This window comes from Amblyraja radiata, chromosome 39, assembly GCF_010909765.2.
Source record: "Amblyraja radiata isolate CabotCenter1 chromosome 39, sAmbRad1.1.pri, whole genome shotgun sequence".
Lineage (NCBI taxonomy): Eukaryota > Metazoa > Chordata > Chondrichthyes > Rajiformes > Rajidae > Amblyraja > Amblyraja radiata.
Genome location: NC_045994.1, coordinates 4,799,769 through 4,822,235, shown reverse-complemented (window position 1 = coordinate 4,822,235; position 22,467 = coordinate 4,799,769). Strand labels below are relative to the sequence as shown.

The 22,467-nt window shown below is 48.3% G+C and overlaps 1 protein-coding gene across 25 annotated transcripts in view; it reads right to left on the bottom strand.

Annotated features, from left to right (window-relative positions):
- The window catches only part of LOC116967405 (calcium/calmodulin-dependent protein kinase type II subunit beta), a 263,340-nt gene that overhangs the window by 151,677 nt on the left and 89,196 nt on the right, over window positions 1-22,467 (bottom strand). For all 25 annotated transcript variants that reach the window (XM_033013933.1, XM_033013946.1, XM_033013947.1 and 22 more), the window contains exon 3: window positions 15,209-15,263. In XM_033013933.1, coding sequence (XP_032869824.1) covers window positions 15,209-15,263 — 55 coding nt within the window. The remainder of the gene's footprint in view (window positions 1-15,208; window positions 15,264-22,467) is intronic.

Sequence of the window (22,467 nt, the reverse complement as noted above, 5' to 3'; positions counted from 1 at the left end):
CGTGCGCGTGTGAGCGTGTGTGAGCGTGTGTGTGTGTGTGTGTGTGTGTTTGTGTTTATGTGTGTGCGTGTGAGTGTGTGTGTGTGTGCGCGCGCGCGTGTGTGAGTGTGTGAGTGTGTGTGCGTGCGTGTGTGTGTGCGTGTGTGAGTGTGTGAGTATGTGCCTGTGTTTGTGGGTGCTTGTGTGTGTGTGTGTGTGTGCGTGTTGCGTGTGTGTGTGCGTGTGTGCGTGTGTGCGTGCGTGTGTGTGTGTGTGTGTGTGCATGTGTGCGTGAGTGTGTGTGCGTGCGCGCGTGTGTATGTGCGCGTGTGTGTGTGTGTGTGTGCGTGTGTGTGTGTGTGCATATGTGCGTGCGTGCGCGCGTGTGTGTGTGTGTGTGTGCGTGTGTGAGTGTGTGAGTGTGTGTGCGTGCGCGCGTGTGTGTGTGTGTGTGTGTGCGTGCGCGCGTGTGTGTGTGTGTGTGTGCGTGTGTGAGTGTGAGTGTGTGAGTGTGTGTGCGTGTGTGTGTGTGTGTGTGTGTTCAACTCTGACAGTCGTCTTTCCAGTTCCCGGTTTTTCAGCCTGTCCCACTGAGGCGGTTTCTCAGCGGACTGCCACCGACTGTCAAGTTCCTGGCAGTCGCCTGAAAAACCGGGAACTTGACAGTCGCCAGCAATCCGCTGAAAAATCACCTAAGTGGGACAGGCCCATCACTCTGACAATGGAGAAGGCCTAGGATATAAAGTTTTGTGTGGGAATGGAAGTGGAATTAAAGTGTTTAGCAACCAGGAGATCAGGTAGATTCAGGCGGACTGAGCAAAGTCTATCTACGACAATAGACATAAATGCTGGAGTAACTCAGCGGGACAGGCAGCATCCCTGGAGAGAAGGAATGGGTGACGTTTTGGGTCGAGTCTTCAGACTGATGTCAGGGGAGTGGGTGGTACAGGGATAAAATGCAGTCGGAGACAGTAAGACTGGTCAGAGAACTGGGAAGGAGGGGATGGAGAGGGAAAGCAAGGGCTACTTGAAGTTAGAGAAGTCAATGTTCATACCACTGGGGTGTTGGCTGACCAAGTGAAATATGAGGTCTATCTAGGACAAGTTGATCAGCAGGATTCCATCTCCATTAGTAACCACTTCCCTCTTCACGTCACCTCCCCACACGACCGCAGGACTTGCAACACCCGGACTTTGACCTCTTCCCTTCCCGCCGTCCCCAGCCACCACATCCTTCCAGTGAAGCCACAATGTGCTGCAGCCTTCCCCAACTCAGTACCGTGTGGTCTCCACTGCACAGCGGATTGTAGACATTCCCTCCAGCTACATCCCACTTTCATTCTCTGTCCTAGTCCACTCCCATCCCTGCCTTTAGGCCTCCTACACACTCCTACACAAAGCCCACAATATCCCAGAGGCAAGATTGGCGTAAGATGCTTTGTACCAGGTTCGGTCTGCCATTGAATGCCGAGGCTGTAATGTACCACTGCGGGAGGTGCAAGGATCGAGATTCAACGGCACACCTAACCTGATACATAGCATCTTCCACCAAACTTGCATCTGAATTTCAGAGGAGGAGCAGTAGGACCCTGGAGCCCCATCAACAGTGTAGGAGCCAATAAGCTTAAGTCAGTGTGTTATAGCCATGTCTAGCATTTTTAATACTTTAGTCTTTATCTGTCTGTATTTTGTAGGTGGGATTTGATAGGTAGGAGGGAGTGTCTATTTCTAGAGGAGACTAGCGCAGACTCATAGATTAGGAGTCAGTTGGGACTCGGAAGGATGGTGAGAATACAGTTATTTACCATTAATTCACACACACACACACACGACATTATCACAACACACACAAGTTAATGAGACGACATACTTTTATAAGAAGAAACTTTCATATGATTTATATGACATGAATGGAACTGCGATTAAGAACAGAAAGTGATGGATTATTTCTTTGCTATATACTACTTCAATAAAAGACCAATTAATCACGAAACAATGTTTGGAAGATTCATTTTTACTATCTTAAGTGTGTTGTGAGTGCGTAAAATACGCTTCCTAACCATCCCCGAGGAGAATGGTTATCGAAGTTGGACTTTGAGAACGTCATAAAGGCTGCCATTATAAACAGTATCATGCCTGATGTTCCACCCCAACCCAATAGTCCAGTCCAACCCCCAGTCGCATCCTGGCTCGGTGGTGCAGCGGGTAGAGCTGCTGCCTCACAGCGCCAGAGACCCGGGATCGATCATGTCCTCAGGTGCAGTCTGTGTGGAATTTGCACGCATCCCCTGTGACCACGTGGGTTTCCTCCAGGTGCTTTGGTTTCTTCCCACGTCCAAAAGACGTGCAAATTTGTAGGTTAATCGGCCCTCTGTAAATTGCCCCTAGTGTGTAGGGAGTAGATGCAAAAGTGGAACTAGTGTGACCGGGCGATCAATGGTCAGCATGGACTCGGTGGGCCGAAGGGCCTGTTTCCGTGCTGTATCTCTGAACTAAACTAATTGTCATAATTGTACCTCCCTCAATGACTTCCTCTGGCTGCTTGCTCCATACTCACCACTACCATCTGAGTGAAAAAGTCACCCTTCAACATTCCCACTAAATCCTCCAAGTCCGAAGAAGGAACCTGACCCGAAACATCGCTGAGGACACTGTAGATCAACCATATTAATCTCTGGCAATATAGCCTTCACCACATATACACATGATACACATTCCACCATGTAATCCAGTCCAGGATTTGAGTAGGACTGCAGATACTTATAACAGCCTGCTGGTCCCTTAGCTCGGCAGCCTGTAAGATGATGCAACAAGTGCAATAGTACGTATTATTCTCTCTGCATAGGTTTTAATAAAGGCTGTGTGGTTCACCTAATACTTTGTAATGGTTTGATCACAAAACAGACACCTCCCTGCTTTCGGAACTCCTGACAACAATTACAATCTCTCCACACAACTAATTTGCATTGCCTGAAGCAGTCAAGCTCTTATTACGTAGTACAGCAGACCTGCTGGGCAGAATGGCCTCGTCCAAATGTCCCAATGCTATAAACCGGAAGTACTGGAAACAATCATTAAACTTGCACCTTCAGTAGAGAGGAACAGAGTGGAACAGAGCTAGCATTTCATATTGATGACCATAGGTTAACCTCTCATACAGCATGGAAAAAGGCCATTCGGCCCAACTCATCCATGCCGACCAACACACCCCATCTAAGCTAGTTCCATTTGCCCGCGTTTGGCCTGCATCCCTCGAACCCTTTCCTATCCATGTATCTGCTCAAGTGTCTTTTAAATGTTATAATACCTGCCACAATCACCTCCTCTGGCAGCTTGCTCCTTATACCCACCACCGTATGTGTGAAAAAGCTGCCCCTCAGAATCCTATTAAATCTTTCCCCTCTCATCTTAAACCTATATCCCCTGGTTGTTAATTCCCCTACCCTGGGTAAAAGACTCTATTCCTCTCATGATTTTATACCTCCATATAGATCACCTCTCAGCTCTCCTCTCTTCACTGATGTAGCCGCCCCCTCTATGTTACGTCAAGCCTTCAGCAATGTTTAAGAAACAATTAGACAGATACATGGATAGGACAGGTTTAGAGGGCCAAACGCAGCCAGGTGGTGGCGATGGGACATGTTGGTCGGTGTGGGCAAGTTGGGCCGATGGGCCTGTTTCCACGCTATATGGCTCTAGTTTAATTTAGTTTAGTTTAGTTTAGGGATACAGCATGGAAACAGGCCCTTCGACCCACAGAATCCACGCCGACCAGCGATCCCCACACATTAACACTACCCTACACACACTCGGGAAAAGTTTACATTCATACCAAGCCAATGATCCTACAAACCTGTACGTCTTTGGAGTTTGGGAGAAAACCGGAGATCTCGGAGAAAACCCACGCAGGTCACGGGGAGAAAGTACAAACTCCGTACAGACAGCACCCATAGTCAGGATCGAACCTGGGTCTCTGGCGCTGTAAAGGGCCTGTCCCATGAGCATGCGACCTGCATGCGGCGAGCGCGACCAAACTGGAAGCAGGGGCCGCGCGGAGGTCGAGTGAGTGACGTGAAGTTCGAGCGAAGTCCGCGGGAAGTTCGCGCGTGGCGTACGGCGTCAAGACGCTGCGCACGCCCGTCGAGGCGGTGCACACGGCGTCGAGGTGGCCGCGCGGAATTTTTGAACACGGTCAGTTTTTCGGAGCCCCGCGCGATGTCAGGACCAACTCCGCACAACTCCATACGGCTCCGGCGATCAAAGTGGGACCGGCCCCGCGAGGCCGTACGGCTCAAGCGACCACGTTAGGTCGCGCTTGCCGCATGGAGTCACATGCTCGTGGGACAGGCCCTTAAGGCAGTTGCTCTACCGCTGCACCACCGTACTGTCCTAAACTGCTACTCTATGAACCTCGATAAGTTTTCAGATTTAACTTAGGAATCAACCTGCACTGAATGGGGGAGGAGGCGGAAGGATATATAATAAAGTGGAGGGCAAGCACCTCGCTCGGGATTCCTGCCAAGGTCTGCCAGGGAGATGATGCATCTCTGCTGAGATTGTTACAACATGATGAAAGAATGGGTCGACTGGGCTTGTATTCACTGGGATTTAGGATGAGAGGGCATCTTATAGAAACATATAAAATTCAAGGATTGGACAGGCTGGATACAGGAAAAATGTTCCCCATGTTAGGGGAGTTCCGAACTAGGGGTCACAGTTTAAGAATAAGGGGTAGGCCATTTAGGACTGAGATGAGGTCAAAATATTTCACCCAGAGAGTTGAGAATCTGTGGAATTCTCTGCCACAGAAGGCAGTGGAGGCCAATTCATTGGATGTTTTCAAGAGAGAGTTAGATTTAGCTCTTAGGGCTAAAGGAATCAAGGGATATAGGGAAAAAGCATGGACAGGGTATTGATTTTGGATGATCAGCCATGATCATATTGAATGGCGGCGCTGAATGCCGAATGGCCTACTCCTGCACCTATTTTCTATGTTTCTGTTTCTAGCTCTTCACAGGAACCATGACTCAAAAACGCGGTCCATCTCGGGTTGAGCTACTCTGCAGCTGCCTGGCTTTGTAGCGATCATCTCGACACGGACTTATTGCTGGGGTTGTGTCAGTGTTGAGTTTGTGTGGAGTGAGGGGACTGACAAACTGCACACACACACAGAGACACACACACACACACACACGCACACACACACGCACACTGAGATACACACACGCACGCACAGATACACACACAGACAGAAACACACGCACGCACACACACAGAGACACACACACAAGTACACACAAACGCAAGCATGCATACGCGCACACACGCACACATGCACACACGCGCACAGATACACATACAGACACAAACACAGACACACACACGCACACGCATGTACAGATGGACACAGAGACACACACACACGCGCACGCACGCACACACAGAGAAACACACAAGCGCACACACACACACTCACACGCACACACGCACACAGACACACACACACACAGGCAGCTCTTGCCGTACTGCATTCTACATATTAACACCATCTAGTCAACTACATCGGTGACACGGTGATGCAGCTGTAGAGCTGCTGCCTCAGAGACCCGGGTTCGATCCTGACTATGGGTGCTTTCTGTACGGAGTTTGCATGTTCTCCCTGTGACCCGTGTAGGTTTCTCAGAGATCTACCATCTACGTGCAGGTTTTGTAGGTTAATTGGCTTGGTATAATTGTAAATTGCACTTAGTGTGTGTTGGATAGTGTTAGTGTGAGGGGATCGCTGGTCGATGGGCCGAAGGGCCTGTTTCCGCGCTGGATCCCTAAACTAAAACTAAACTAAACGCTTCCCTTACATTTATTTGGCAGGTTTACTGCGGTAATGCATTCCGAAGCACTTCACATGAGAGCTTTAAGCAAACGTTGACACCAGCCCACTTAATGGAGGTGTGGGGAGAGGTTAGCAGTTCAAGAGCACAGACAGCAGCATTAACACAGGCTATTCCACACAGCAGCCGCTCACAGGATGCAGGCGAGAAAATCTGCCAGCAAAATGTATCTAGCGATGTGAAAGAGCAAAAGAGGAAGGAAGGACAACAGGCAGAAGGAGGGAGGGAGGGAGGGAGGGAGGGAGAGGGAGAGGGAGAGGGAGAGGGAGAGGGAGAGAGGGAGGGAAGGGGAGAGGGTGGGAGGGATAGAGGGAGGGGGGCAGAGGGAGGGAGGGAGGGAGGGAGGGAGGGAGAGGGAGAGAGAGGGGGTGAGGAAGGGAGGGAGTGAGAGAGAAGAAGGGAGGGAGGGAGGGAAGCAGGTGGGAAGTGGGAGAGAGGAGGCAGATGGAGGGAGAGGGAGGGTGAAGAAGAGAGGGAGACAGAGGGAGGGAGACAGCAGGAGGCAGAGGGATGGAGGAACAGAGGGAGGGAGATGGAGGGGACAGACAGTGGGAGGCGGGGGGGGGGGGAGATGGGAGGGTTAAATCTCTTTGCCCAGCCAATGGTGCAAACCTCCTGGTGTGAGGGGCAGGGGTGGGGGGCTGATTGTGCAGTGTGGGTGGGGGGCAGATTGTGCAGTGTGGGTGGGGGGCAGATTGTGCAGTGTGGGTGGGGGGCAGGTGGTGGGTGTGAGGCCAGCCCATGCTCCAGGCTGCGAGAGACACTGCAGAGCCCAGACACACTGCTGCAGTGCAGATGCTGCCAGAATGAATGCTCCTGATTTGCAACAGCAAATAATTGCTCAGACAGATGAGGAGACAGAGCAAAATGCACTAAAACTAAGCAGCTTCACAGCTTGTGAGCCTACAAGTCAGGTGTCGTGCAATATTAACAAGACACAAACACCTCCTAATCGCGAATTGTGTCTGTGAGCAGACTGAAGTTAATGGCAAAATGATATCCATTCACTCCTGAAGAGCACCACACCACAAACTGCTAGCTGGATCTCTAACAGAACACGTACATGGTAAAACAAGGGAAATGCAGATGCTGGAATGCTGAGATAAAAACCAATGGAAGAACTCAGCGGGTCTGGACTCTGTGGAGTATTGTGTTCAGTTTTGGTCACCCTGCTAATGAAAAGATGTTGAGAAAGGTCACCTTTTCTTTTTCTCTGGAGATGCTGTCTGACGCGCTGAGTTACTCCAGCTTTTTGTGTCTATCTTCAATGGAAAGATGTTGTCAAGCTGGAAAGACTGCAGAGAAGATATAAGAGGATGTTGCCAGGACTGGAGGGCCTGAGCGGTAGGGAGACGTTGGGCAAGCTAGGGATTTATACATTCGAGCATAGATCCAATAATAAACTTAAATGTAAGCCTTAGACTGATGGGCCTGTCCCACTTACGCAACTTTTTCGGCGATTGCCGGCATCCGTCATAGGTCGATGCAGGTCGGCGAAATTTTTAACATGCTGGAAAATTCAGCGGCGACCAGAAAGACGCTACGACTCTTCAGTCGACTGAGGAGACAACTCACGAATAAACAGGCGACATCCTGGCGACATGAGTAGTCGCCCAAAGAGACGTACCTTGTTCTGGTCGCCGCTGGATTTTCACCATGTTCAACATTTCTGGCGACCTGTAACGACCTATGATGGGTGCCGGCAGTCGCCGAAAAAGTTGCGTAAGTGGGACAGGCCCATTAATCCTCCCCACAGACCCATTTATTGTAACTCTATTTTCTATGGAACTGTCATTTTCATTCCATGCTAACACACTTCCTCTGGGTTCTTCATTTATGCACCAGTGTCTTATGTCAAATGCCATTTTGGAAATCTAAATACATTCCATCTACAGGAAGCTGTGCCGTGCAATCTAAACACTTCGTAAATGTACATTAGGTTAAGGCTTATTATTGTCACTCGATCGAGTGGATGTTTCCAGTAGTGGGAGAGTCTAGGACCAGAGGGCACGGCTTCAGGATTAGGGGCTGTCGCACTGCGACGACCTAATCAGATGAGTTTGCCCTCGACGCATACTCGCAGCATGGTCGACACGAGGTCCTAGGAGGTCTTCGTAACTCTCCTTCATGCTCGAGAGTAGTCCCCGCGTACTCGAGGCCTCAGCTAGGTCGCGGCGTATTTTTCAACATGCTGAAAAATGCCCGCGAGTAATAAAAGATGGCAATAGAAAAAATTGATACTTTTTTTACTCGTAGGTTTAGTCGAAGTAGGTCGTAGTAGATCGGCATGTTAGTCGTAGATAATCGAGGGTAGTCAAAGGTAATCGAAGGTAGTCAAAGGTAGTTCTAGGTAGTCTTCATCATAGTCGATGGGAGGTCGAAGGAGATCGAAGGAGGTCGTCTTCACTCTCCACTATTCGGCGTCCAATTTTCCCGAAGTTAGTCGAAGCTAGTCTTCAACATAGGAGGTCTTCAACATGACACTTTTTCAAACTCTCCTGAACTCTTCTAAACTCGCCAATTAGGTTGCCGCAGTGGGACCGCCCCTTTAAGGGACGTTCCTTTAGAAAGGAGATGAGGAGGATATTTAGTCAACCTTGTCAACTCTCCCTGCCACATCTTCAATAAGTCAAGGAAATTAACTTTTCATAAAGCCACGTTGACTTAGAAGACATACAAAATAGATGATATCACAAAAAGCTGGAGTAACTCAAAGGGACAGGCAGCAAGAGTAGGCCATTCGGCCCGTCAAGCCAGCACCGCCATTCAATATGATCATGGCTGATCATCCAAAATCAATACCCCATTCCTCCCCTTTCTCCCCATATCCCGTGATTCCTTTAGCCCTCAGAGCTATATCTAACTCTCTCTTGAAAACATCCAGTGAATTGGCCTCCACTGCCTTCTGTGGCAGAGAATTCCACAGATTCACAACTCTCTGGGTGAAAAGGTTTTTCCTCATCTCAGTCCCAAATGGCCGACCCCTTATTCTTAAACTGTGACCCCTGGTTCTGGACTCCCCCAGCATGGGGAACATTTTTCCGGCATCTAGCCTGTCGCGGGGGTGTCACAGGGTGGCGCCTGTCTGGTCGTGAGTAGTCGCCCAAAGAGTCGTACCTTTTTCTGGTCGCCCCTGGATTTTCAACATGTTGAAAGATTTCGGCGACCTGCTCCGACAATGACGGTTGTCGGCAAGTCGCTGGAAAAAAATTGCGTAAGTGGGACAGGCCCTTTACTGTCCCATAGCTCCCCGCCCTGTGCCTTCCTCTCTTCTTGAACAAGGGAGTCACATGGACTGTTTCCATCGGGGTTCAGTCTTCACAGCAGAGGCCAGTAACCACGCAGTTAACCACACCGTTTCCATGACTACCGATGGTGGGATGTCTAAGACAATTAGTCAAGTTTGTCATATGTTTAGCCTAAAGACCTAACATACTAGAGAAGCGTAATGGGACAAAAGGCCGACACAGTAAAGGTAACGCCAGCACCATGTTCGGAGAGACAATGAAAGCCAGCACCACCAGACTGAGGAACAGCTTCTTCCCCTCTGTTATCAGGTTTCTGAACGGTCCTTCGATAAGCTAGGCTACTGTCCGATTCACCTCTACCCCAATGCGGACATTGGACTTTGTCTCTGGAACTGGTGCGCTACAATGCTGAGAACTATATTCTGCACTCTGTATCTCTCCCTATTGAACGAGTTTGACTTGATTTTGTTTATGTATAGGTTTATCCGATTTGTTTTGGATAGCAGGCAAAGCAAAGCTTTTCACTGTACCTCAGTACACATGACCATAAGCCATAAGTCATCGGAGCAGAATTGGCCTATTCAGCTCATCGAGTCTGTTCCGCCATTCGATCATGGCTGATCTACATTTCCCTCTCAACCCCATTCTCCTGTAACCTTTTACACCTTTACCAATCAGGAACTTTTTCCCCTTTAAAAAAACACCCAATGACTTGGCCTCCACCGCTGTCTGCAGCAATGAATTTCACAGATTCACCATCCTCTGTCTAAAGATGTTCCCACTCATCTCCATTCTAAAGGTACGTACTTTTATTCGGAGGCTGCCCCCTCTGGTCCTAGACTCTCCCACTAGTGGAAACATCCTCTCCACATGCACTCTATCTAGTGACAATAATAAACCTAAACCTGGTCTAAAGATATACACAGTTGGAGTAAGTCAGTGGGTCAGGCAGCATCTCTGGAGACCATGGATGGGTGAGGTTTCGGGTCAATTGCAGCCACCTCCTGTGAGGTTCTGGGCTGCAGACTGACTGGTCCTTGGGATTTATCTCTTCAGACTGACTAACGTCTGAACTTGTGTTTCTTTACTTACTCACTGGACGCTTGATTCTCGTGTCATTCTGAAAGGGTTTAAGAAGGAACTGCAGATGCCGGAAAATCGAAGGTAGACAAAAGTGCTGGAGAACCTCAGCGGGTGCAGCAGCATCTATGGTTCCTGTACCTGAGAGGCGTGGACCCATCATCGTTGAATTGTACAGCTCAGATACAGGCCCTTCAGCCCACAACTTCCATGCTGAACCTTTTGCCCACTCACACTAATTCTATATTAGGTGGCACAGCGGTAGAGTTGCTGCTTTACAGCGTCAGAGACCCGGGTTCGATCCAGACTACGGGTGCTGTCTGTTTGTACGTTCTCCCCGTGACCTGCGTGGGTTTTCTCCATGTGCTCCGGTTTCCTCCCACACTACAAAGACGTACAGGTTTGTAGGCTACTTGGCTTGGTATAATTGTAAATTGTCCCTAGTGTGTAGGTGGATAGTGTTAGTGTGCAGGAATCGATGGTCAGCAAACTGAACTACTCTGGGTAAAAGACTGCATTTATCCTAGCTGTTCTATCAAGTCCCACCTGCCTGCAATTGGCCCATATTGCTCTGAAACTATCTTATCTGTGTACCTGTCCAAAGGTGTTTTAAACATTGTGATAGTGCGTGCAATTTTGTTCTTCTTTATTTTTAGTAATCAGGGCCAGACAGTGCAGACTCAGCATTGCCATCACTGCTCTTGTGCGCAAATGAACAATGTTAAAATAACATCGCCTCCCGTGACAAATCTATCTTGGATCGGTGACCCCCAACCGCAAGCACGCGCATGCACGCACATCCAACATTGAAATGTCCTTCACAGCAGCTAGAGTAGCGTGTGCTTTGTCAGCAACTTCCACCGTTTGGCACCGACAAAGTCACAAAGGTTCACTGAAGAGACCTATCTACAGCCCCCGCTCTCTCCTCGCTTTCTTAAGGCTCTCCTCACTTTGTGACGGTCCCACCCACTCTCTGATGGCCCTCCGCGCCCTCTAATGGTCTCTCTGCTATCGGCAGGTGCTGATTCATAATGTAGGGTCCCTCCTCGCTCTCAGGGCCCAGTACCGTCCACATCGGTGGCCTGGGGCCGACTACAGAGTCGGCGGTGGTTGCACCGGCTGAGTGGGTACACTGCCCGAGCCGTTGCCCGCTGGAGGGCTTGGCCACACTTACCGGGATTACCCCCGGCGCGCTGCTTGCCGGGAACACCACCACCTTGTCGGCAGAGCAGACTCGATGGGCCGAAAGGCCTAATTAGGCTCCCAGATGTCATGGTCTATCCATGCCCCTCATATATACTCTTAGATCACATCTCAACATCCTACTCTCCAGGGAAAGAAGGCCCATGTACTCAGCTTCTAAACATAGAACATAGAACAGTACAGCACAGGAACGGGCCACCCGGCCCACAATGTCTGTGCCGAACATGATGCCAAGTTAAAGTGATTCCATCTGCCTGCACATGATCCATATCCCTCTATTCCCACCACTTCCTTGTGCCTGTTAGAAAGGAAGTTAAACGGCACCACCGTATCTGCCTGCACCACCATCTCTGGCAAAGTCAGTCCCCGCACATTCAATGCACAATTGCCGGGGCCTATTAACCTACAAACCAGCACGTCTTTGTGATGCGGAAGGAAACCCTCGCACCTGGAGGAAACCCTCGCGGTCGCACCGAGAACGTGCAAACTCCACACAGACAGCGAGCTGAGGTCAGGATGGAACCCGCGTCTCTGGTACTGTGAGGCAGCAGCTCTACCTGCTGCATCACTGAGCCGCCCTACTTTAGTTTTAAACTCAAAAGGAGTCAAAGCGCTGGGGTAACTCAGTGGGGAAGCTGCCTGACTCGCTGAGTTACTCCAACACTCTGTGTCCTTCTGTCGAAACCAGCATCCGCAGTTCCATGTTTCTATCCCAACTACAAAATCTCCTATCCTGAGCAAAAGACTTGGCTGTTCACCTTACCTATGCTCCTCCTGATTTGATATACATATTCACTATAACGCTACAATCAGCCTCCTATACTCCATGTGAAAAACACAATCCCTTCAGACCCAGTCACAAGGGCTGGCACAGTGGCGCAGGGCTAGAGTTGCCGCCTCACAGCACCAGAGATGCAGGTTCATTCCTGACTACAGCTGCTGTCTGTACGGAGTTTGTACGTTCTCCCTGTGACCTACGTGGGTTTTCTCCGGGTGCTCTGGTTTCCTCCCACGTTTACAGGTTAATTGGCTTGGTATGATTGTAAATTGTCCCTAGTGTGTGTAGGATAGTGTTAGTGTGCGGGGATCGCTGGTCAGCGTGGACTCAATGGAACAAAGAGCCTGTTTCTGTGCTGTATCTCTAAACTATACTGATTCATAATGTAGGACAGCTTACAGCCCAGGGCTATGAATATTGATTTCTCTCATTTCAAGTAACGCTTACATTCCCTCTCTCTCCATCCCTCCCCCCCACCCTAACCCTCCTGCTAGTTCCACTGTTCGGATCCCCTTCGTTATTATCTCCGCCACAGCCAACAATGGACCATTGTGGGCTCCTTGGCCAGCAGTGCCTGCTCCAATCTGTTTGTAACCTTTCATACCTCAGGTTTTCCACTCTCCCCTGTCTGAAGAAGGGTCTCGAGCGGAAACGTCACCCATTCCTTCTCTCCAGAGATGCTGCCTGTCCCACTGAGGTACTGCAGCTTTTTGTGTCTGTCCTCAAAATGTAAATGTTACTTCAATTGCTTTATTCATGATGCTGTCAAGTCCAATGCTGCTTGAGCAAAAATAGGACTGAATTCACAGGATGTGCGTGCAATTATGTCAGCGTATGAACAATTCCAACATATGGTCCTAAACTTCAGCACGAATATGCAAATTCAGTACAAGATACTTCATATTTCCACCCACTCACCTCTGGGCTATCCCACCCACCAGCAGATTGTTTGGCTTAGTTTAGATGTTCTCAGTTTGCATTTTTTTATTAGTTTAGTTTAGAGATACATAGAAACATAGAAACATAGAAAATAGGTGCAGGAGTAGGCCATTCGGCCCTTCTAGCCTGCACCGCCATTCAATATGATCATGGCTGATCATCCAACTCAGTATCCTGTACCTGCCTTCTCTCCATACCCCCTCATCCCTTTAGCCACAAGGGCCACATCTAACTCCCTCTTAAATATAGCCAATGAACTGGCCTCAACTACCTTCTGTGGCAGAGAATTCCAGAGATTCACCACTCTCTGTGTGAAAAATGTTTTCCTCATCTCGGTCCTAAAAGATTTCCCCCTTATCCTTAAACTGTGAACCCTTGTTCTGGACTTCCCCAACATCGGGAATAATCTTCCTGCATCTAGCCTGTCCAAACCCTTAAGAATTTTGTACGTTTCTATAAGATCCCCCCTCAATCTTCTAAATTCTAGCGAGTACAAGCCGAGTCTATCCAGTCTTTCTTCATATGAAAGTCCTGACATCCCAGGAATCAGTCTGGTGAACCTTCTCTGTACTCCCTCTATGGCAAGAATGTCCTTCCTCAGATTAGGAGACCAAAACTGTACGCAATACTCCAGGTGTGGTCTCACCAAGACCCTGTACAACTGCAGTAGAACCTCCCTGCTCCTATACTCAAATCCTTTTGCTATGACATATACTTTGCTTTTGCTATGACATATACTATGATATATACACAAATCCTTTTGCTATACAGCACAGAAACCAGCCCTTCGGCCCACCGAGTCCACGCCAACCAGTGATCCCCGTTTCACTAATACCATCCTACACACACTGGGGACAATTTACAATTTCTAAACTAAACAGACGTACACTTCAAAGACGTACAGGTTTGTAGGTTAATTGGCTTGGTAAATGTAAAAGAAAATTGTCCCTAATGTGTGTAGGACAGCGTTAATATGCGGCGATCGCTGGTCGGTGCGGACCTGGTGGGCCAAAGGGCCTGTTTTCGCACTGTATCTCTAAACTAAACAATGACCAAGAAAGCACACCAAATCCTCTACTTCCTTAATAATAATAATAATAATAATAATAATAATAATAATAATAATAATAATAATAATAATAATAATAATAATAATATAATAATAATATCTTTTATTGTCATTGCACATAGGTGCAACGAGATTTGGTATGCAGCTTCCATCCGATGTCATAACTTAAATAAGTAATACAATTTAGATTTAGTTACCCCGAGAACATGGTTTGTAAAAAGAACATTACAACAGTAAAATAGTCAAAACAGTTCAAACAGACTAAAGTGCAGATGTGTCTGTGCGACGTGACCATCTGAGGGAGACAGTCCATGGGGGGTAGAAGGCTTAAGAGGCTTAGAAGGCTTAAGAGGTTCGGCATGTCCCCAACAGCCCTCACCAAGCTCTGCAGATGCGCCGCAGGAAGCATTTTATCGGGATGCATCACAGCACGGTTTGGGAACGGCTCTGTCCAAGACAGCAAGAAATTGCAGTGAATTGTGGACGCAGCCCAGACCATCACACAAACCAACCTCCTTTTCATTGACTCCATCTAAACCTCACGTTGCCTCGGCAAGGCCAGCAGCATAACCAAGGACCAGTCTCACCCCGGTCACTCCCTCGTCTCCCCTCTCCCATCAGGCAAGAGGTACAGAAGTGTGAAAACGCACACCTCCAGATTCAGGAACAGTTTCTTCCCAGCTGTTATCAGGCAACTGAACCATCCTACCAACAACTAGAGAGTGGTCCTGAGCTACTATCTACCTCATTGGAGACCCTCAGACTATCTATAATCAGACTTTACTGGATGTTAAATTGCAGTAAACATTATTCCCTTTATCCTGTATCTGTACACCGTGGACAGCTCGGTTGTAATGATGTATAGTCTTTCCGCTGACTGGGTTAGCACGCAACAAAAAGCTTTTTACGGCAACTCATTACAGGTGACCATAAACTAAACTAAAGTAAACTGGTGCTGTGCGGCAGCAGCTCCACCCGCTGCGCCACTGCCGCCACTGGTAAACCCTTCCCAATCAGTACTCACAAGTCGAACACGAGATAGTGGTATCCTTCTTCTGATATGCTGTCATGGAGACGAACTGAAAGATAAAAGAAGTCAGCATTAGCTTTGTTGACTAAACAATATGAACCATACCACCACTTGCTGCAAGAAAACGCTTGTGACTCACCCAGTACAAAGTGAAGATCTCCCAATGACAACATAGGCCCTGAGAGGTTTAAGCTCTGTTTAAAAACCTATTCCTTTCTTCTCTAATTTGGCCTGGAGAGCTTGGCACCTCGTTTCAACCCGGGATCATCAGTGAGGAACAGGTACCCAGGTCTCTGAGGGTTTGAGGCAGCAGCTCTACCCGCTGCGCCATTGTGCCACCACTTAATAGGATTAATTTTGCAGAAATTAATCCCAGCAAAAACACCTTCCACCTGCCTTACAGCGCCAGAGACCCGGGTTCGATCCTGACTACGGGTGCTGTCTGTACGGAGTTTGTACGTTCTCCCCGTGACCTGTGTGGGTTTTCTCCGAGATCTTCGGTTTCCTCCCACATTCCAAAGACGTGCAGGTATGTAGGTAAATTGGCTTGGTAAAATTGTAAATTGTCCCTAATGTGTGTAGGATAGTGTTAATGTGCGGAGATCGCTGGACAGCGAGTTCTCAGTGGGCCGAAGGGCCTGTTTCAGCCCTGTATCCCCACACTAAACTAAACTTGCTCCCCTTTGGTTTTTACTAGATGGACCTCATTGTCTGTGAAGTCTTTTTATCTATAGATCATCCAGGAAACTAAACACTAAATGCATTCAGTGTGAAGTGTCACTGCAAAGCGTGGCCATCAATGTGTGAACAGAAAGATCCCACCAACAATGAGAGGAGATGCAGGCTGAGGTAGCTCGGTACGACCCGATATTATCACCAGCAGGTTCCTTCACTTCTACAGCTTCTTACGAACATGTGAACGATCAGACACTCAGATTGTGCAGGCCGACACAGTGGCGCAGCGGTATAATTGCTGCCTCACAACGCCAGAGAACTGGGTTCGATCCTGGCAGTTTGATCCTCCAGTTTGACGACCTCGAAAAGATCATCCACACATTTACAGTGGCTTGCAAAAGTTTTCATACCCCTTGAACTTTTCCACATTTTGTCACGTTACAACCACAAACATAAATGTATTTTATTGGGATTTTATGTGATAGACCAACACAAAGTGGTGCATAATTGTGAAGTGGAAGGAAAATGATACATGGTTTTCAAATTTTTTTACAAATAAAAAACTGAAAAGTGTGGCGTGCAAAAGTATTCAGCCCCCCTGAGTCAATACTTTGTAGAACCACCTTTCGCTGCAATTACAGCTGCAAGTCTTTTGGGGTTTAAGAAGGAACTGCAGATGCTGGAAAATCGAAGGTACACAAAAAACCTGGAGAAACTCAGCGGGTGCAGCAGCATCTATGGAGCGAAGGAAATAGGCAACGTTTCGGGCCGAAACCCTTCTTCAGTCTTTTGGGGTATGTCTCTACCAACTTTGCACATCTAGAGACTGAAATTTTTGCCCATTCTTCTTTGCAAAATAGCTCAAGCTCAGTCAGATTGGATGGAGAGCGTCTATGAACAGCAATTTTCAAGTCTTGCCAGAGATTCTCAATTGGATTTAAGTCTGGACTTTGACTGGGCCATTCTAGCACATGAATATGCTTTGATCTAAACCATTCCATTGTAGCTCTGGTTGTATGTTTAGGGTCGTTGTCCAGCTGGAAGGTGAACCTCCGCCCCAGTCTCAAGTCTTTTGCAGACTCTAACAGGTTTTCTTCCAAGATTGCCCTGTATTTTGCTCCATCCATCTTCCCATCAACTCTGACCAGCTTCCCTGTCCCTGCTGAAGAAAAGCATCCCCACAGCATGATGCTGCCACCACCATGTTTCACAGTGGGGATGGTGTGTTCAGGGTGATGTGCAGTGTTAGTTTTCCGCCACACATAGCGTTTTGCATTTAGGCCAAAAACTTCAATTTTGGTCTCATCTGACCAGAGCACCTTCCTCCACATGTTTGCTGTGTCCCCCACGTGGCAAACTGCAAACGGGACTTCTTATGGCTTTTTTTCAACAATGGCTTTCTTCTTGCCACTCTTCCATAAAGGCCCAATTTGTGGAGTGCACGACTAATAGTTGTCCTGTGGACAGATTCTCCCACCTAAGCTGTGGATCTCTGCAGCTCCTCCAGAGTTACCATGGGCCTCTTGGCTGCTTCTCTGATCAATGCTCTCCTTGCCCGGCCTGTCAGTTTAGGTGGACGGCCATGTCTTGGTAGGTTTGCAATTGTGCCATACTCTTTCCATTTTCGGATGATGGATTGAACAGTGCTCCGTGAGATGTTCAAAGCTTGGGATATTTTTTTATAACCTAACCCTGCTTTAAACTTCTCCACAACTTTATCCCTGACCTGTCTGGTGTGTTCCTTGGGCTTCATGATGCTGTTTGTTCACTAACAAACCTCTGAGGCCTTCAAAGAACAGCTGTATTTATACTGATATTAGATTACACATAAGTGTATTTATTTATACAACAGTGGTTCATAGATTAAGTACCTACATAAATACATACATTTACTAATTAGGTGACTTCTATTGTAAACACCTATTTACTAATTAGGTGACTTCTGAAGGCAAATGGTTGCACTGGATTTTATTTAGGGGTATCAGAGTAAAGGGGGCTGAATACTTTTGCACGCCACACTTTTCAGTTTTTTATTTGTAAAAAAATTTGAAAACCATGTATCATTTTCCTTCCACTTCACAATTATGCGCCACTTTGTGTTGGTCTATCACATAAAATCCCAATAAAATACATTTACGTTTGTGGTTGTAACGTGACAAAATGTGGAAAAGTTCAAGGGGTATGAAAACTTTTGCAAGCCACTGTATCTCCTCCCGCCTAGATTACTGCAACTCCCTCTACACTGGCATCAGCCAATCTACCCTGTCCCGCCTGCAACTGGTCCAAAACGCCGCAGCGAGACTCCTGACGGGCACCCGAAAAAGGGACCACATCACCCCGATCCTGGCTTCTCTCCACTGGCTCCCTGTGCGGTTCCGAATAAATTTCAAGATCCTCCTGTATGTCTACAAAGCCCTTAATGGGCTTGCCCCCACCTACATCAAAAGTCTGCTTACCCACCACACCACCTCCAGGTCCCTCAGATCGGCCGACTTGGGGTTTCTGAACATCCCGCGGTCTAGGCATAAGCTCAGGGGCGACTGCTCCTTTGCGGTTGCAGCTCCTAGACTGTGGAACAGCATCCCTCCTCCCATCAGAACTGCCCCCTCCATCGACTCCTTTAAGTCGAGACTTAAAACTCATCTTTACTCTCAAGCCTTTCTTGACGTCCTCTGAGGGAGGGCTATATGTATGTATTTATGTAGGTACTTAATCTATGAACCACTGTTGTATAACGTTAGTACCTCCACCAATGTAAAGCACTTTGGCCAACGAGAGTTGTTTTTTAAATGTGCTATAGAAATAAAAGTGACTTGACTTGACCTGGCTACAGGTACTAGCTGTGCAGAGATTGTACCTTCTCCCTGTGACCGCGAGGGTTTTCTCCGGGTGCTCCGGTTTCCTCCCACATTCCAAAGACGTGCAGGTTTGTGGGTTAATTGGCTTGGTAAAATTATAAATTATAAATTGTCCTTGGGGTGTAAGCTGGAATATGAGGTGCTGTTCCTCCAATTGTGTGTGACCTCACTCTGGCAATGGAGGAGGCCCAGGACAGAAAGGTCAGTGTGGGAATGGGGAAGTGGGTGTTTAGACATTAAACATTAGAGATACAGCCTAAAAATAATCCCTTGGGCCCACTGGAGTCCTTGCTGAACAGTAATCACCCCGTACACTAGCACAATCCTACACACTAGGAACAATTTACAATTTTTTTTACAGAAGCCAATTAATCTACAAACCCGCACATCTTTGAAGGTGGGAATGAAACCAGAGAAACCAGTGTTCCCAGAGAAAACCCACGTGGGCACAGCCATAATGTACAAACTCTGTAGAGGCAACCACAGTAGTCAGGATCGAGTCCGGATCTCTGGTGCTGTGAAGCAGCAACTCTACCACTGCGCTAACATGCCGCCCTATAAAACTCTTTGTGTCTGAAGAAGGATTCTGACCTAAACGTCGCCTATCCATGTTCTCCAGAGATGCTCCCTGGCCCACTGAGTTACTCCAGCACTCTGTGTCCTTTTTTGTAAATCAGCATCTGCAGTTCCTCGTTTCTACATAAGTCACCCATTAGTATCTTGTGAACGTGTCTGCAACCCCTGCCCAGCTCAATAGAGACAGGGGCTTGTCACTTCCTAGCTGTGGACAGGCGTGTTTGTGTAGGAAGGAACTGCAGATGCTGGTTTAAACCGAAGACAGACACAAAATGCTGGAGTAACTCAGCATCACTGGAGAGAGGGAATATGTGAGGTATGGGGTTGTTCAGAACCTTTGAGTTTGCCTATCAGTCTGCAGGCGAGGATCTTTTCAATTATTGAACAGCCTGGCTCTGCAGAAGAGCGGGGCCAGGAATAGGGAGCTTTATTGCTGTGAAATGCAAAAATAAATCTCCAGAGCCTGCTCTCCACAGACAGCTCGGGAAGAACACGGATTTAGCACAGTGAAGGCCAATTTAAATAACAACGGCACTGACTGCACCATGGGCTCTATAAATAACTGCACCAGCAATCATCGAGAGAGAGCGTTGAGCCTGTGATGTGCCGCCCCTCATTTAGCACCAAATTATCGCTCCTCGCTGCGAGGGAGCTGGTTTTATTTGGTGGGTGCCGGCAGGGGAAACAAAATCAAGTTTAAGCCGCCAAGGAATGCCCCCCCCCAACCCCCCCGTTGCCGAGTGTCTGCCTGGGGGTGACAGAAGGACAATTAGTCGCAAAACACCGTCTGGTGAAAAGCTGTCCATTAGAAATGTCAACCGTTCCATCAGGTTCAGAATCAGTTTTAGTTTGGAGACACAGCGTGATAACAGGCCCTTCAGCCCACCGAGTCCACGCCTACCAGCGATCCCAGCACACTAACGCCATGGGACAATTTACACTAGGGACAATTTACATTTATACCGAGCCAATTAACCTACAAACCTGTTCGTCTTTGGAGTGTGGGAGGGAACTGGAGATCTTAGAGAAAACCGACGCAGGTACAGACTCCGTACAGACAGCACCCGTAGTCGGGATCGAACCCAGGTCGCCGGTGCTACAAGGCAGCAATTCTACTGAGTCACAGTGCTGCCCTGCATAGTTGATTGTCATGTACACCAGGGATATTACCAGGAATGAAATTTCTTGCTGGCATGAAGCTCACAGTGTTAACAATGTACATGGTAAGCACAATTCATTCAATGAGTGGAATCCAATACAGAGTAATGTGAGCTGCTGCATATCGGGAGGTCCAATATGGGCAGGACCTGCACGGTGAACTAACTTTAATCTGACTGATGTCCAGGGCAAGGTTGCAGTCCTGACACCAGGACACAAGCTTCTCAATTTCTGTCCTGTGCTGTGTCGCACCCCTAGTTATAGATCTGTCCTCCACCATGGGCAGCGCGGTGGCGCAGCGGTTGAGTTCCCGCCTCGCAGATGGCCAGAGACCCGGATTCAATCCTGACTATGAGTGCTGTCTGTACGGAGTTTGCATGCTCTCCCTGTGAAAGTGTAGGTTTGTTCTGGGTGCTCCAGTTTCTACCAACACATCAAATATGTGCAGGATTGTAGGTTAATTGCATTCTGCAAATTGTAAATTGTCCCTCGTGTGTAGGATAGTGCTAGTGTACGGGGTGATCGCTGGTCACCGCACACACAGTGGGCTGAAGGGCCTGTTTCCGTGCTGAATCTCTGGAGTTTAAAGACCCGGGTTCGATCCTGACTACGGGTGCTGTCTGTACAATGTTTGCACGCTATCACGGTGGCTGCGTGGGTTTCCTCCGGGTGCTCCGGTTTCCTCCCACATCGCAAAGACGTGCGGGTTTGTAGGTCAATTGGCCCTCTGCAGATTGTCCCTGGTGTGTCGGATAGAACGAGTGTACAGATGATGTAGGAAAAAACTGCAGATGCTGGTTTAAATCGAAGGTAGACATAAAATGCTGGAGTAACTCAGCGGGACAGGCAGCATCTCAGGAGAGCGGGAATGGGTGACGTTTAGGGTCCAGACCTTTCTTCAGACTTTGTGTACAGATGATCATTGGTTGGTGCGGACTCGGTGGGCAGAAGGGCCTGTTTCCGTGCTAAGTCTCTAAACTAAACTGAGGGTCATGTGACGTGTAGGTGGGAAGGAGCTGGATGGGGGAGGGAGGGGGGGGGGGCGGGGTAAGGTGAAAACAGGGCAGTGATCCTCGCTGTACCTCTAAACTAGACCAAATTAAACAATGGTGTCATCAGCAAAGTTAACAATCGACTTGTCACTGTACATGGCCACAGAGTCACGGAGGTACAGGGTGTAGAGCAGGGGGCTGAGCACATTACCCTGAGGAGCACTGTACTTTTCCTGGGGACGGGAATGATGGAGCTTTCCTTGAAGCAGATGATTCTTGGAGCGAGAGGCAGGAGCACAGAAAATGAAGTTTCCTCTCCACATCACCACCACCCCTCACCCCCGGTAAACTATCCCATAGACATAGGGTGTTAAATGAGCTGACTAGAATAAAGCAGCTCACTAATGAGGCAAGAAGTGAAACAATGAGCGGTTAAGAACACGTCGCAGGGTGAGGAGAGAGATTCATTCCACAGCCAGAAATGGAACTGCGAAGAATAGATAATGATGGGTTAAACCCTGAGCAACAAGTGCAGTGAATGACAGGATCGTTAGATCTGGTCAACACAGCGGGGCAAAGGTGTGAAAGGAGGGGGTTGCAAGGGTGGAGAGAAAGGCTGCAATGGGGAGGAGTTTCAAGGGAGTTGAGTTACAAAGGGTTTAGTATAGTTTAGTGAGCACAGCATGGGAACAGGCCCTTCGGCCCACCGAGTCCTTGCTGACCATCGATCACCCGTTCACACTAGTTCTATGTTATCCCGCTTTCGCGTCCAACACACCAGGGACAATTAACCAGCAAACCTGCACGTCTTTGGAGTGTGGGAGGAAACCAGAGAACCCGGAGAAAACCCACGTGATCACAGGGAGAAGGTGCAAACTCCGTACGGAGAGCATCCGTGGTCAGGATGGAAACCGGGCTTCTGGTGCAGTGAGGCAGCAACTCTACTGCTGCGCCACCGTGCCGCCTGAAAAGGGTTGCAAGGGTTAGGAGAGGG